General features: G+C 41.9%; 1 protein-coding gene across 1 annotated transcript in view; it reads left to right on the top strand.

Annotated features, from left to right (window-relative positions):
* Positions 1–16,431, top strand: part of SLC7A11 (solute carrier family 7 member 11) — a 63,467-nt gene that overhangs the window by 11,186 nt on the left and 35,850 nt on the right. Inside the window, exons 3-6 of the mRNA XM_075751175.1 lie at positions 919–1,034; positions 7,635–7,760; positions 9,963–10,062; positions 13,102–13,146. Of these exons, the coding sequence (XP_075607290.1) occupies positions 919–1,034; positions 7,635–7,760; positions 9,963–10,062; positions 13,102–13,146 (387 nt within the window). The remainder of the gene's footprint in view (positions 1–918; positions 1,035–7,634; positions 7,761–9,962; positions 10,063–13,101; positions 13,147–16,431) is intronic.

The following is a 16,431-nucleotide window of genomic DNA, read 5'->3' as shown; positions in this document are numbered from 1 at the left end:
GAATCATACGTCCTTTTGTCCTTCTTGTGTGTGAGTGTGATGAAGCACAGATGCCACCAGCTGCCCTAAGAAGGGTGAAAGTGTCCTCCCAAACCAAACGTGAGCAGAGCACTGGAACTGTAATGTGCAGACAGCATCTGATCCCAGGCACAGGGCAATTTGCTGCTAATGTGTGTCAGTGCTAAGGCTTCTGGCAAACATTTAGCTTGTCTCAAAGAGAAAGGCTGTATGAGTATTACGAGTATTTCAAATTTGTACACGCAACAACTGCATGCATGCCTTTGCGTTTCTGTCTTTCATGGTAGGTGCTTTCTGTACTTTGAGGATTTTTACTCTCATTTGCAGTGCTAGGAAATTGTTAGTCAATAAAAGAAACAAGTTCTGTTTGGATTTTAGGAAATCCCATTTTAATTCACTTTTTGCATTGTCTTAGATTTTAATAACAGACTTAGGTAGGTTTTGGATACTTAGTAAAGCAGAATTCGCAACTCGATTGAAATTAATTTGCATTTTTCTCTGAGGGGTGAGATATACCTGGCCACTAAAATTCAGTCCCCAACTACTTCTACTCAAGGTAAACTAATTCTGGCCATGTTCACTTCAAGCGAGTGAACGAAGATTTCTGCTGGTACCTTTCTGTTCTGTTTACGTCTGCTTCACAACATGGAAGTTGTAAAAGCAATCCTGGTAAGAGGTGTTCCTGTCAAGATCAGAACCACTGAGCAAAGCTAAAACTACTTGTGATTTTCTGCTACATTCAGAAACCATGGTGCCTGGTGGCATAGCTACAAGCAGGCACCAAAATTAAGTATGGTTAACAGTTCTGTGGTAGTAAAGTTACAGCATGATCCCATAAGAATATTATCTATGTACTATTGCAGATTAATTTTGTGATTTTTGTTGTTGTTTTTACTCTAGCCCTGCTGCCACAGCAGTGATATCGTTGGCATTTGGACGTTACATTTTGGAACCTTTCTTTATGCAGTGTGAAATCCCAGAACTTGCGATTAAACTTATTACAGCTGTTGGCATCAGTAAGTATCCAATTTTAGGTTTCAGGGAAGGCTAAAGATGATGTAAATTGGAAAAAAAAAAAAAGTAATCGCACACTGAACAGGTAGTCATTTGATGTGAATCATTACGAAATGACTGTGCATCCAATGCCAAGGGCATCAGCGTGACTTTTTGCCTGGGTATGTGTGTTTGTGAACATACGCAGTAGTAAAAAGAATAGCAGACTTTATTAATGGCAGGGAAAATCTATTGCCAAGGCTGATTCTGTTGCCACTTGAATTAATAGCAGAACTCTCATTACTTTTGTGGAAGCAATTTCAGTCCCTAAGAGATGGTGAGCCAGCGCCAGAGATATGGAAGAATGATTACCTGATTTTAAGTGCTTTGCTCTACCTCTGTTTTAGGAGGCAATCGAGTGCCAAGTATGATGCCATGAAGAAATGTAGTTCTCTTGAGTGGAGCACAGGCAACATGAGATCATCTTCCCTAGTCCCGCTCTGTCCTTCATAGCAATAAAACTTATTGAGGCGCTTGCGGTTCAGGAAGCAGGAACCCAGCCGATGACTTTGGGAGCAGGGTGTATGGCTCGGTGAAAACACACGTCTGTTACCAGCAGCTTGCCCTACTCTTGCTAACTTTGCAATTAGCGTGAAAGGGACCATGTACGGCTACAGAGAACCGATAATTGCCGGTGGAAGGAGGGAGGCTACCCTGTGAACAGGAGCTTTACAGGGCCGGTGTGGGAGGCTGCACGGAATGGGAAGGCACAAATCCTGATGCGAGTGGGACTCTGGAGCTGTGTGCTTGCAGCACTAGAGGCTCGTTTCCAGCTCTGTCTGGTCACTGGTGATGATGCTCCTTGCACACCTGCGCACACATTGGCATTCAGCTGTGCTGGGAGGAGAGTGCAGAGTACACTTGAGTAATTAGTAACAGATTGTTCCTTTCAATTTGGTCGGTGCATGTATCAGAAACAAAAGGACCAGACAAAGGAATTAAGACATGCAAAATGGTCAAAGGCACACAGGAGACCCCTTCAGTTTTGCACAATAATAGGTTCAGATGACTTTTTCTTTCTTTGGGGTAGGGAGTTCAATTGACATTGAAATCTGCAGTCTCCAGGTTACTGTGGCTTTTTGTAGGAGCTCCTTTGATAAGAGTTCCCTTCTGCCAGGAGTGTTAAAAAAATCAGTATGCGACCGCATTTCTTTCTAACTTAATTATGCACAAACTATAGGTTTCATAGGAATAATTGAATTAAGGGCTTGAATTTTGAGGTCAATGACTTTTTATAGCTACATCTGTCTAAAATATTTCAGTGCAAGATAAGGGTGAAACAGATGTTCGGTAACTTCAAGGTCACTGAGACAGAAGGAATGTTAAGTAGGGACTCCATCAAAGCATTTTGTTAAGTGCATGTGATTCAAGCACAATAAGTGAACAATTTGAAATAGGTTTTTATTGCTTTTAATTTAATTGAAAATCTGTGTGATAATCCAGGGCTTCGCGAAGTAATTAAACAAAGAAGTAGCATTGCAGGGGGGGTGGAGTTATGTTGAAATAATTACAGCCTGAAGGGGGAGAGGAGTTCACAGCAGACTGCTCCTATGGTGAGCGCGGGTCTGCAGAGCGCAGGTGGGATGAGCTGTCTTTTCACCGAAAGAAGGGATTCTTGTAGAAAGTTTGTAATGGTGAATGGGACGATGCTGAGGAAAACAGTGACGTGTCAGGCTTTCTCTTTGTTCTTTGCAGTATGGTCTACGGTTGAGTTTCATTTGTAGTAGTTTTTGATCATATGCTACACTTAAGCTCAGGGATTCCAGAATGGATGACTGTTATTCTTGTATGGTAAGAATTAGCTGTTGTGGTGGTAATTGTGATGAATGTTTTGTATTGTGCGTGTAGGCAGAGTGATAGGTAAGATTAAGGTGGTGTTGAGCTGAACAGACACATCGGAGCCCTGAAGATCTTATAATCCAATTTAATGGTGCCAAAGGTAGTGTTTGCTTCTACTGAAAATTTTAAGTTAATCAGAAAGTGAACTGACGTGCCTTTTGTCTTCTTATCCACTCCTGGTCCCTTCTCCCTCCTGTGCCTGATGACAGAGCGCTCGCTGCGTATCTATCTTTATTGCACAGGGGAAAAGGTAGTGGGAAGCACCATTGAACTCTCCTTGGGAGAGACTTTGTTCTGTAGTTTTACCTTGACGTTTCTGATCATATTAGAAAGGGCAGGAAGAGATTTTGAAAAATCTCCAGGTGATCCCCTGCCCCCAAACACAATCAGTGTGTCTGAACAATTTCTGACAGATGTTTGTCTAAACTGGTCTTAAAACCTGTAGTGAGGGAGTTTCTAAAGCCTCACCTAATACTGTAGCCCAGTTTTTTATATCCTTGTCACAAGACAGCTTTTCTCATATATTTTTTTTTTTCCACCTAAACCTCCTTTTCTTCAATTTAAGCCTATAACTAGAAGGTTGCCAGAGATGGATGCAACCAGGATTATGATCCAGCTGCAAACAAGTACTTCTTGTAGAGGGGCTACAGCCCATTCTACTCCCCACCATTCCACCTCAGTGCCTCTGCGGTGGAAAAGGAATGATGGTGCTGCAGAGATGCAGATCAGATGAGAGCTAAAATGGAACTACTGGAGGTGGTGAACTTAAAAAACCCCCCTCATTCTTGGTTTATTATTTATAGGAAAAAAGCATGTGCTAGGCACAAAATTCCCCTTGAAATCACATCTGTTCTGAGCAATTTTGAACAATCGTTAGAAGCAAATTTTCTGTTCCACAATACGGCACTTTCATTTTTATTTATTTTCTTTTTTAAAAATAAAACCAACCAACCGAAAAGTCCAAACATTTCAGTGGTTCAGTAGAGAGAAGGATGCTTGTGTTGGAGGTTCTCTTCAGATACCCCAGCTTTCTGAATCTCCAAAGCAAAGGCTGCCTGTTCTTTTCAAACTTAGAAATCACTTTAATTCACTTGTTGTTTCTTAAACAAATCTCCACAAGGAGAAAAACCTAGGCAAATACAGGATATGCATATGGCAGTCTATCTGTCAGTCTGCCATAAACCTTTTCTAAACTCAGTCAATTTAAGTGTACCTGAGAGAGGAGCAGACATCTTAAAGATATCTAATTACTATTACAATTTTTATGAAAATAAGTGACCAGGTAGAGGAGAAAGAATTTGGGTATGTCCCAGCATAGGAAAGGACAGCTGAAGAAAATGCTGACAGGAGAGGAGGCCTTCTAAATGCCCAACTTTGCTTGAGTTGGACACAAAAGCCCCAGGACACAAAGCAGAAGGGATGCCGTCTGCCTTCTGATGCTGAAGACTGTTTTTAGGAGAAAGAGTTAAAAATTAATTTCTCTAAGTGAAAGCTGGTAGACTCCTCCATATTTATTGTTTTTTCCAATGAAGAAACGTCCTATCACCATTGCACACCACCCCCCCCCCCCCATATTCATATATTGCTTTATTTGTGTCTTTTAATCCTTCTCCTAATGGTAAGCTTAAATATATTGGTAACAGGAAGGGATAAATTATTTTGTGCAAATGTAATGAACTGTACTATCAATATGTAACCTGAATAGATATGCAATCTTAACCGAGCCTTTTCTAATCTTTTTCACTTGGCCTCCATATCAGAAAGCAGATAAACAGGTTTCAGCTATTAAAAACTGTGACACTGAAAGCAGGTTACCAACTTGCACATGTTTTTAAAGTTTTTAGACTTATTCATGCATATTTTGGGCATTTTACGCCGCAACAATGTATAATTTTCCCCTTCTTTTGGAGATCTGCCAAAAAACCCTCAAATACCCCAAACTATGGCTGTTAGAGGCGGTATTATGCTTCAAAGCCAAGGTCAGCTGTACAGATCTATCGGTGCTTGCTGGCAAATACTCCAACCCAAATCTTTATTGGCATAAATGTCATGTGTATGTGAGTCTATAGTTAGTTGCTGGTTTTTTGGTTGTTTTTTTTTCCATGATGGTAGATGTTACAGCCCTCACTCTCTACCACTGACAGTTTTCAGATAAACAGTTTAAGTTAAGACTTCACTTGGCTTGCAGGGGTAGCAAAAACTGCTCTGATGGGTGCTTTTGTGCCTCCTGTGACTTTGTTTTAATTGACGCATTGAGATCTGCAAATGGAGGCTATTTTTTGCTTTGTGTGAATGCCTGGACCCTAAAAGCCTGACAAGTTCAGGGAGGGCAGTTTCCTTGATTTCCTGCTGAGGCAATGGTACATATTTTCTTGAAAAGTGGCCTGGGATGTAATGCTTACTGCTACTTCTCCTATTAGATTTCATTATCCACATCAGCTGTGGCTGTGTGAAGGAAAGAGATTGCGAAAAGCGACACGATCGACGTTACTGTTGTGTTTGGCTGCTCACGAACCCCATTTTGTTCTCCCTCCATAGTCCCCTCAGTTAGGATTCATCTCACTTTTAGTTAGGTGTTTAGTTGAAGGTATTTGTCTATGCTCCCCGCAGAGTTAGTGGAGAAAGAGGGAGAGAGACATTTCCTGAAGGCAGCTCATCTGAGGCACGCATCTGAAAACGGTCTTATTATTCGTCCTCTGAAGGTAACTGTCTTTTCATCGAGGATGCAGCCACGCTAGATGCCTGACTTTTAGTTGGCAAAGTCAGAGATGAGTCCTCCTTTCACTGTCCTTTTGTCTGGGGAGTTGCTGCTTCCTTCAGATCTTTACTGTGATCCTGTATCAAAGCGTCTGCAATCAGTTTCTTGAAGTATCTCCATAAGGCCCTATTCATAGAAGAGAGGTGTTGAATAATGACCATAGTCCCAAGATATAATTTCCTTCTTCAATCCTGGCACACTTGTCATATTCTTTTCCTGCTCTTTGGCAGCTATCTTCACAACTCCTCTTCTCCGTTGCCTTTCACTATCCAGTTGCTGACACAACCTGAACCAGTCACAGAGCTCTGCAAGGGACTTACTCTTGTAAAGGACCATCAAAACTAACGGCACGTGCACTGGACTGACTGCGGGTGTAGCATCTCTTCAGCTTCCCGATCAAATGAAGGTCCTTGTGGTGTCCGTTTTGCTTTTGCTATTTGATTAGAAAGCCTCAGATTAAACATCTCTCTGACTTGAACTCTAGGTGGAGAGGGAGAAGGTTTTAACACAAACTTTGTCTGCATGTCTTTCATGTCTTCATGAAAATACCAGTCTGCATTTTTTTCCTCTCAAGCCAGTGTAGCTCTTATTCAGATTTGGGGCTTGTGATTTGGGTGTGCCTGGCCAGCAAGGAAGGTTACGTGCTTCCGTGTGAGTTGACATTAGCGTTTGTACTAGTTTGCCATCCATATGTGTATCAGGAAGGTGAAACTGATGCATTAGAAGACCTCGAGGAGGATTTTCTGCAGGGAGGATGCTCACGTTAGCTATTCTGACCTGCGTAAGGTAACAGACCGTTGCTGCGGTCAGCTTGAACTCTGAATAAGCTGGATGCCAAATTGCAGACACTTTCTTACACATAAAACTGTTCCTTGGTATTTTGTTGTGGCCTGATCCCTGCCTGGGCTTTGTCTTCTAGGAAAGAAAAGTATGATATCCTCAGCTTTCTAGGAAACTTGAAATAAGCCAGTGCTTGTTTATGGTGCTGCATTTTCTTCATAACTTAAACACTGTTGGTCAAATGAATATTTTAAATATTTTGCTTAAATGACAGTTGTTAATCTTCCTGGTAATCAAGCCCTAGGAAAAGAGGAGGAGCCTCAATCAGCACTAATGTTCAGCAGCAACCTAAAGGGATCTTTCAACATTTAAATAAGTGAAGATATGTCAGGGTAATATTGGGACAATAGAGTAGTGAATCAGGCCCTGGGATTTTCTGTTTCCTGCCGAGTGTAGGTATACGTGGAAGTAATAAAGCAAAAAATAAGTATTTGGATCTCAAGTGATACTTCACAGAAGTCTAGGTGATTTCTTTGTGACTTAGAAAAGAATGCCTCAATTCTGAAATATGTCGAAATACAGGGCTGGAAAACCGTGTTGACCTTTAAGGTCTTTTTTCTGGTGAAAAATTCGCATTAAATGATGATGTGAGTTTATGTTGACTTTGGTAAATCGTTCATTTGAGAGTGAGGCCCTCTTTGTCTTAAATAAAAATTCCAGAAATTACTGCGGGTGAGAAAGTTTAATATGATTATTAATTGTTATTTTTTTTCTGAAAATGCAAACCTCTGCTCAAACTGGCACTGATACAGAAATCTGGAGTGACAAGGGTTGGGCAATTAATTTCTTTCATCCAAGGCAGGGTCCTGCCAGCCCATGGTCTACCAACAGCTGACGATTCGGGGTAAAGGGAGCTGTAATTTGGTGCGGAGGGAGCCAGGCAGAGAACGGAGAGATGGATGGGCCACGCAGTGGGTCAGACAGGGGCTCAGCTCAAGCGTTTTGTGCGGCGTCTAGAAGGGGAATGCGAGAAGTGGGAGGGCAGCAGCTGAGGAAGGTTATCGGGGTGTATTTCCTTTAATGCATCAGGATCTATTTTGTGTGTGGCCTTTCTGCTGGCAAAGAGTTTTGAGGCAATTTCAGTGGCATGAGTATTTTTTTCTGACTTTTCTTTTTCTCCTTGCAGCGCTGGTGATGGTCCTGAATAGCACGAGTGTCAGCTGGAGTGCCCGCATTCAGATTTTCCTTACGTTTTGCAAGCTTGTAGCAATTCTGATAATTATAGTCCCTGGAGTTATCCAGCTAATTAAAGGTATGAAATGAAAAGTAAATGCTTTTAAAGTGCTTTTATCTTTACCCTCCCCAGTCTTTCTCCACCTGCCTCCACCAAATAATGCTTATAGCAGCAAAATCTCTTAATTAGTCTGTGCTTGTTTAACTGAGGCTCTGTACTGTCATGTAATTGATTAGAAGTGGAACTGCACTGGGATGAACTGGTATTTCCTTCAGCATGCCAATGAGTCCATTCAGATCAGACTTGGTTTTCAAATGAGCGACAGGATTGCTCTTCTCTGTAATTTGCCTTTGGCGTGAACTTTGTGAAAGGGGCAGAATGGGTTTTAATGACAGATGGGCAAACCCTCCCCAAAGCACATGCCCAGTCCAGGCAGAATACGTCTCCTTTAGCTGGGCTAGTGCCTCATCTGGTTTGGTACTGGGTATGTGATGGTGAAGGGGGCTCAGAATTGGGGAGATTTGTGAAAGAAACAGTATCGTGGATGCTGGTCTACTACTTTGGTGGCGTAAATGGTGAAGTTAAAGGTGCTGTACTGGCGAGAGAAACTGTAGTTAGCCATCGCTTTCGTGGGCTTTCCTACCTGTGAGTACTGGATGCTCATGTTGCATGCATGCTTTACTTCTTCCAAGTGAAAACCAAAAGCATACAGCTAAAGGCAGCAGTCTGGGGCTAACCCAAGCGTAGGAAGGGAAAGCAGAAGTGTTTGGAGGGCCAGAATTACTCTACAGACTTTATCAATGTTGCTGCATAAGCAAGGAGTGTGAAAACACACCTTTGTTCTCCCCAGCAGCACCCAGCACGGACATGGCTGCACAGGCCTTTCCTTGGCTCTCTGGAAGTCGTTTGGGTAAAGCCGTGCTGGCGGAGAAACTCTTTTCACTGCCATACGCTCAGCTACCTGAAGAGGCTTTTCCATTACAGCCCTATCAGCAGCGGGTGTGAGATGGTGACAAGCCGCGGCTCGCTCTCGTTACAATAACGCTAGACAATAACTACACAAAGCACAAGGAGCCATTCAGCACCGAGGGTCAGAAAGGAGAGCACTTTTTAATGAATTGGTGGCAGATTTTATCTAACAAAAATTATCACAGTTGTTGGCTTTGTCCCTGTGGATGCTCTTTTATGATGCTTCACAAAGCCTCCCATCGCAGCCAACAGCAGAGCCTTAGGCTCTGCGGTGAGCTCCATTTCTCAGGGACAGGCGGCTCTCTGTGGTTAGCAACAGATTCCGAAATAAAAGTTTTCCTCTGTAGCGCTCTGCTGATTCACTATTTCTGTTTTCATGTTTTTCACTTCCTTTCTGGCAGTTGCAATGCCTCTTCCCTCACCTCCTTTCATGTGCAAAACTTCTCTCTGTTCCCGTCTGCCCTATTTTTGCTAGACCTTTGGAGCAGGCCAGACCCAGGTTTGGATGGGGTCTGCTGCCCTTCAGTAGCTCAGATAGTATCCCTGGTTCCCCACTGGGACCTTCCTCTGGCCACAGTGGGAATTTTGACTGAGGGTACGGTAAAGGGTAGAGGGTTTGACCCATTGCTAATTTTAGTCTGAATGAATTCTCCTTCTTCCTGCTCTTTTTCTCTGGAGGATCATTGCTTCTCAGGAGATTTGGGATATTGTAGGGAAGGTCTTACAAACCATAGAGCACCTCGTAAATCAATAAGAGCATAAGACAACTCTTACGTGTTTGCATTTACAGATACATAATTCTTACTTAGGGTAATATTAATATAGTACTGGCTATAATGTGGTAGGGAGTTCCTAAATTTTTCAGTGGTGGAAATGTTTAAGATACTGGGTTTGTTTACTTTAAAAATGTTGCTCGAGAGTGAAATGCTAGCAATGTTCCTTCTGATTAAAATGTTCAACAAGTGAAATTTTCCACAGCCATAACTACAGACCTCATTCTGCTCTTTCATGTTGATGAGTAAGTCACTGCCAGAGATGACAGTGCAGTGAGTGTCGTCAAGCTCCGAATGCTTTGAAAAAAACCCTAATAGATCAAATTCTGCTATTGCATGACTAGGGACACCACGAAACCTTTTACAATTGTTGGCAGATTACGGCTGCGAGGGTTGGGTCAGAAATGAAGGTCAGGGGCAGAACTTGGAGTGAACTGCTAGGTGATTAAATGTTCCATGGTGTGATATATTTATTTGTTTTAAAGTAGTAGGTGACCAAAGAACTTATTTTTCAATATTGTTTTTGTTGATGTTGCAGGAGAAACGCAGCACTTTAAAAATGCCTTTGCGGGGAATGATGCCAGTGTTATGGGATTACCACTTGCTTTCTATTCAGGAATGTATGCCTATTCAGGCTGGTAAGTTGTTGAAACCTATAAGTATTTGTCCTGAAAACCAATGTTAATATGCACGAACAGATATTTATTTATATGACGAAATGAGTAGCACGGTCTACATCTTTTGCCAAACTACGTCATGTAGTAAGGGTAGACCTCACCACTGTTCTGTATGCTCAGTAGTTATTCTGCAAGCAGCTCTACAAAGGAGAGATTTTTCTTCTGCAGTGTAAAATAGGTAAAAATGCTCTGGACGCTAAAAGAATCAGACTTTTATTTCTATTCTTAAGATTGGAAATAAAGGCAACAAGAAAGGAATGTTCTTAAATTTTCATTAGATGAAAAACAAATCTATGAACTGTTGCAAATTTGTGTGGACATCAGCCTTTGCTTTGTAAAAGCAGTATTTGAAGAACAAGAAGCGAACCACAATAACATCAGTGTAGACCACAAAACAAGGTAAAAACCTAGATTCTTGTGCCTCTTGCTCTGAGAGAATTGGACCTCACTTGACAAGAATTGCAATTGGCTTCCATAGAAGTCAAGTCCTATTGCCTGTGAGCAAAGGTATGAGAATCTGCCTTGAAGTATCCTGCTCAGAACTTTCTTTCAAGTTCTTTCCCTCTTGCCCACCAAAGTACACAGCAGCCATTTTGAAAGGTGCTGCCGCTCTTCGAATCTGCCGTACGATTTATTCCTGCTTGGCGAGGGCTCCACGTTGCACAGCGTCAACGTGCTTTCGCAGCAGCAGTGAGGGGGGGAAAAAAAGGGCTACAATGCACAGAGTGGGCTTATATTGAGATAGCTTTGTCTGCAGGTCTTCCCTTTCTTTCCATAGCCTCACAGCCAGCCAAGTTCTTTACCTCGCACAAAAGACGAGGGCTGAAAGATAAGGGGTTTATTTATTTAATTCGGAGGGACAATGGGCCGAGCATTTGAGTTCTCTGCCTGTCTGTAACTCCCTGGTTGCAGGAGCATTATAAACATGCACACTGAAGTACTGAACAGAACTTTTATATTAAATGGTGTGTGGGGGGAAACCCGAGAGAGTCCAAAGGCTTTATCTGTGATAGATATATATAAGAAAGAGTCTGGCATTTTGAAGCCTCAAAGAAATTGAACTCATTATGCGGACAGTCTCTACCTTCTTCCCTCTCCCTCTCATGTAACCGCTTCTGTCTCTCATATCCATACATGTGATGGTTTCTCACTTTAAAAATATTAACCTGACTGTACATTTTTGTATGAAGGCAATTTAAAAAGCTCTTTAATATTACTCATCACTGAGGCAGAGTTTGTTTACTGTAAAATGCCACATCAAAAATACTGTTATTCTGTTGCTTCTCTCCCATTTCTTTCCATTTTCCACCTAATGTTCCAAACCCCTACAATAAAAATCATCTCTGTTTTTCTTTTACATCTTCTGACTTTTATTCCAAGGTTGTTATTTGCCACTTCTAAAAGAAATTAGCAGGAAAAGACCTAATTTGGCTAGTGGTTCTTCCCAGCTGCCTATTTGTCTTTGTCACTAGCTCAAATTGATTGCCTCAGAGCACAGAAGAGCAGACCATTAAGTGGAGTGTCAATACCCTTGCACTATCAGTTTCACGGGGCTAAGTCAATCCAATAAGCTGACTATGAAGGAGTGTTGCAAGTGGTGGTGGTGTGTTCCAGGACGTAGGCAGAATTTTATGCATAGCCTATGAGACTATTAACTTTTAATGATACAGCTTTTAGAACAAGGCAAAGGTAATATCTCTTGTATGTGTGGGTACATCCTGCGAAGAGCAAGCGTAGCCTGTTGGGTTTATAAAATGATGGGTGAAAAAGGACAAGTAGAGAAAAGAATGCAAGGAAGCGTGTCTTTGCATCAGTAAAAGGACTGATGCAGGGCTGTCAATTACTTCTGTCTAGAAGCAGGACTGAGAGCAGAAAGTAGCTGAACCTCTTACTGATCAGAAGCCATCTCTCCTTTGAACTATCCCAACCTTTTCTTTGTGTTCTGTGCACTAGCAAGTTTAGAAACGAGTACTGAGGTGGTCATATAGCATGGCAAATCTAGCTTTACAGAATTTCGTGCTTGGTCACACAATCACATCTTTTAAAACCCTGAGCCAGCGCTAACTCGTTCTGCTAACCCAGATCTGGTCCAAGACTTATGATGGAGAAAAGTTCCCAGACTTTCTGCCAGATCAGGTACCGTTTGTTTAGTCACTGTAGCACTGTTGGGTCAGATATCATTTGTCTTCCTGTATAAAAGCAGAAAGCCAGCATAAGCGCTGTATTGACTGCTCTGTTTAATTAGCCAGGATGTGACTTTGTGCCCGTATCTGAGCCAGGCACGTCTGCGTGATCCAGCGACGCACAGACCTAGTGCTAATAAATGCAGAACAGAGAGGGTTCAGTGACCTTGAGGCTTACGGTTGTTTTGTATGCAGGGCTGCGCCTGGTGAGTAGATCCTATGAATTCCCACATGTAGCGGTCTCCTGCATGCTGCTGGAATATACCCAGAATACTGGAGGTTGTGCAAGAGCACGCAGGATTAGCAGCCTGGGTTCGTGATCGTATATGACACGCTAGTGTCAAAATCCTGGTTTTAAGAGGGTTTTTTTGAGGCTTCATTTATTTTTATTGTTTAGAAGTCCTTGCTGTGAGTACCCTGATGAGAATTTTTGCTAATATAACCTGAAATTGTAAAAGGCTACAGCCACAAATGGAATATGAGGCTTGAGTGTGTGTGTGTGTTTGTGTATAGGATTAGGGTAAACTGTAATTTGCCTAGTATGCCAGGGAAAAAAATATTAATTTAATTCCACACTGTCATTATATAGCTTTTGTCTTTTTTTCTACTTTGCTGTCTTTTCAGAGAATTCCCTTCCTGAGCGTGGGGATGAGGGAAGGTTAAATCTCACACTCTCCTTAATCCAAACATGGGTCTGCAAAGCCTACTATAATTAACAGCAGTGCTTGACTAAAAGCATCTTCTTGATTATTTGGGAAAGAAATACAGAATCAAAATCTACCAAGCTCTTATAATACATTTTGTAACTTTTTTCTAGGTTTTACCTCAATTTTGTTACTGAAGAAGTGGAAAACCCTGAAAAGTATGTACCTAATGTTTTTCTTGACATTTGAAAAATGGTCGTAAAATTTAAAATGCTATAAAAGTAGTGATCTTCAGAAATTCTGCATGCTGGTCAAGTTGCTTGCTTTCCAGCAGATCTGGTATCTATTTGAATTGCAACTGCTTGAAGATTTGCTATTTTTGGCCTGTCGTGACCTTGTTATGTATTCTGCTTTTATGTGCACAGAAAGCAGAAAACTAAGTAGATCTCCAGGGCTCTGATTCTCCCCCTCAGGATACAAGTCACTATCAGTGCCTCCTTTCAGTGGAAGTTACTGGTATCCTGTCAGGGAAATCTTGCCCAAGAAACTTATCTGCTGCAATATTTGGCAGTTTTGCTATGTTTAAATATTAATCAAATACTTAGTTCTACTTGTTTTAGATGTCTCCGAGTTGCAGGTTCTTGAATACACATAGCACAGCATCCCATCCAATTAAGCTGAACAGGGGATATTTGTGGGAGTCTGTTTCAAACCAGAGATGAATAGTCTCACAGCGCCTGTAAAAGCTATCCTGTTAGGGAGAGTTTGATTTGGCAGATCTATTTTGGTAGATATGTTTTGGTACATGCAGCCAGTAATAAAACAATATTAACTTTCTCTAAAAATTAAAGAAAAAATGCCTTGTCAGATCAAGTTGTGTTCTTTGAGGATATTAACAATTTGCTTGGTTAAAAAATTAATGGATAGATATAATTTTCTTAAGTTTTTAAAACAAGATACCTGGCTGAGTACCAAATAGCTTACTGTTTAAAAAGGACCCCCAGCACTGTACACTCAAAAAATATGAAGCTACATATCTGAGATATGTAGAGAAAGAAAAAAAAACCCCAAACAGCCATCGATGGGAAGCATGCAGAAGGTTTTTAGTTGGTTTCTTCAAAGTCTGGACCAAGCCTGATTGCTGTTCAGTATTTTCTTCAGAGACCTGAAAATAATTATAAAGAGATTGATGATAAAACATGAGGATGGCAGAAAGACTGGCAGATTTCTACTGTTTCAGTGCCTTTGGGGGGTCTGGGGTGTTAATGGGCTCTTTAACGTGATCAGGATATGTATACTGAGGAATGTACGGCTGGAAGCTGAACCCAGACAAGCGCAGGTAGAAGACAGAGCATTAACGTTTAACAAGGTGATTGACTAATCATTAGCACAGATACCTACGTACAATTGGGTTTTTCATTGGGAATCTTCAGTTCAGACAGAACGCGGTTTTAGAAGCCGTGCTTTAGTAAAACTCAAGTCATTTGGGTTGGTGGAGAGCAGCTGGCTAACGCTTCCCAGGCCTGGGGGACAGAGGAACTCGGGCTAGGTGATCTAGTAGCAAATCTGGGTTTAACTACCAAGGATCTGTGTGCTTTATAAAGTCAGGGGAGGCAGACATTAAAAAAAAAAAAAACCAACACTTTTTTTTTTCTTCTTTTTTCTTACTTTTGAAAAATTGTTGTATGGCAGACTGACTTGAAAAGAAATGTGAAACTAAATAAAGGAGTGGAGTAATTCTGGTTCAAGACTTCTACTGCTTCAGGAAATTCTGAGGAGATGGGTTAGCAGCCAGAGTCTTGATGATGTGATCAAAAGCATTTGGTAGAAGCAAAGTAATTTGGAAATTATCATGTGGTTACCATCAATACTGTGTGATGTTTTTAAACATGCACATGCCTACTGCCCTTGGGGACTTTTCATACACTTATGTGTCTCTGCAGTCCTCTTAACTGTATGGTGATTAACTGAAATTATTGGTCATTTTCACTACAGCTATTTTGGTTCATGTTGACTTTTTTTCCTTGTAGTTTGAGTCAGAACAGTGCATATTTTTGAACATGTTGCCCTCTGCTGTGTGGGACAGAAAGGCATAGTTCCTTTTTTCTTTTTTTAAAACAAAACAAAACAAAAACCAAACCCAAACCCCTAAGTACCCATTGAAGCATGTTGTATCACAGCTAAGAAAAGTGATGTGGGTTAGATTTCAGGGTTTGCGTCATAGCAGCTGGGATGTGAGGGAGGGAGACACTCTCTTTTCTTCCTCCATCTTGGGAGAGCTTCTCTGTTCTCCAGGTTGCCCTTGGAGAGCTGCCGAAGTTAATTGTGCTGCTAGTGGGGATGCAGGACCAGGGAGCAAGCCGTGTAACTGGTTTGGAGTATTCCAGGATGGCTCTGGAAGAAACAGCTCAATGTTCCATGTGCAATGTTGTCACAAAGCTGTTAAAGCTTCCCCTTCATCACTCTTCTTCTTGGGGTTGCACTTTGAGAGGATGAGAAGGGAAGATGCCCACTGTTTACAGCAGGGAGCTTGGGATCACAGTCTCCACACAAAGGTACAGCAGAAGAGATTGGGGTTTAAAACGTTGCTAAATAAGTGGCAGGTGATGGCAGGGCAAGTGGGTTGCTCCGGGCTGTGCTGATGGAGACCTCTGCACCATCTGTAAATGGGGATTCTGGACTCCGTTAACCTGAAACAAGCCATTAAATGAAACAGTTGGAAGATTTTTTTTTTATCTATTTGCCACCTGAGAATGGCTCTGTTGGAAGGATGTCCTGCTGAACGGGGGCCTGCTCCACCACCATTCCCAAAGATACAGGGCAAGGGAATAGTCTGGACTAATCCCAGGGGCAACTGTCTCAGCTCCCACCAAACTCAGTGTAGGAATTGTGCTGCTATTGTAGACATATTATATATATATATATATATATATTTTTTTTTTTTTAACCTAAATGCTGCCTTGCCTTTCATTCTGGTTGTATGCCTTATGTTAAAGGTTGCCTATATTGCTGGAGAGGTATTGCGTAGCTGTTTTAAAAGGGAAGAGGGAAGTATAGGCTTGCACCACTTAGAGTCTGTAATAGCTCCAGGTGTGCAATTTGTAAAGTTTGCCAATGGTTAGGGATGCAAATTACTTACAGCGGTAGAGGTGAGCAGGGTGATGCCTTCTGCACTGCGCACGCCAAGGTAAATGTTTGTTTGAGAATCAGCCACAGCCGCATATTTCCAGGTGTGTGGCAGCTTTTAAAGTAACTGACAGCTGGTGCTGAGATGAACGCTCAGCACCGTCCCCGCATTAACCGGCCTGCTGCAAACCCATGGTGAAGGACCCTAGAATATATCCTGAAACGCACAGGAAGGTGGAAACGTTTACTTTCAGACATTAAACTTTTCCAGCTAGGGATTACTTTGTTCGCTGTGGTGTGTGCGGCACCAGGAAAGCTTGCTGGAGTACGGCAAGTGCTGTTGGAAATGGAGGAGAGAGGCAGGGGAAGGGGCGATG

Source organism: Balearica regulorum, chromosome 4 (genome assembly GCF_011004875.1).
Source record: "Balearica regulorum gibbericeps isolate bBalReg1 chromosome 4, bBalReg1.pri, whole genome shotgun sequence".
Taxonomy (NCBI): Eukaryota; Metazoa; Chordata; class Aves; order Gruiformes; family Gruidae; genus Balearica; species Balearica regulorum.
The sequence above is the reverse complement of the archived record's forward strand: the minus strand, read 5'-3'. Positions and strand labels throughout refer to the sequence as shown.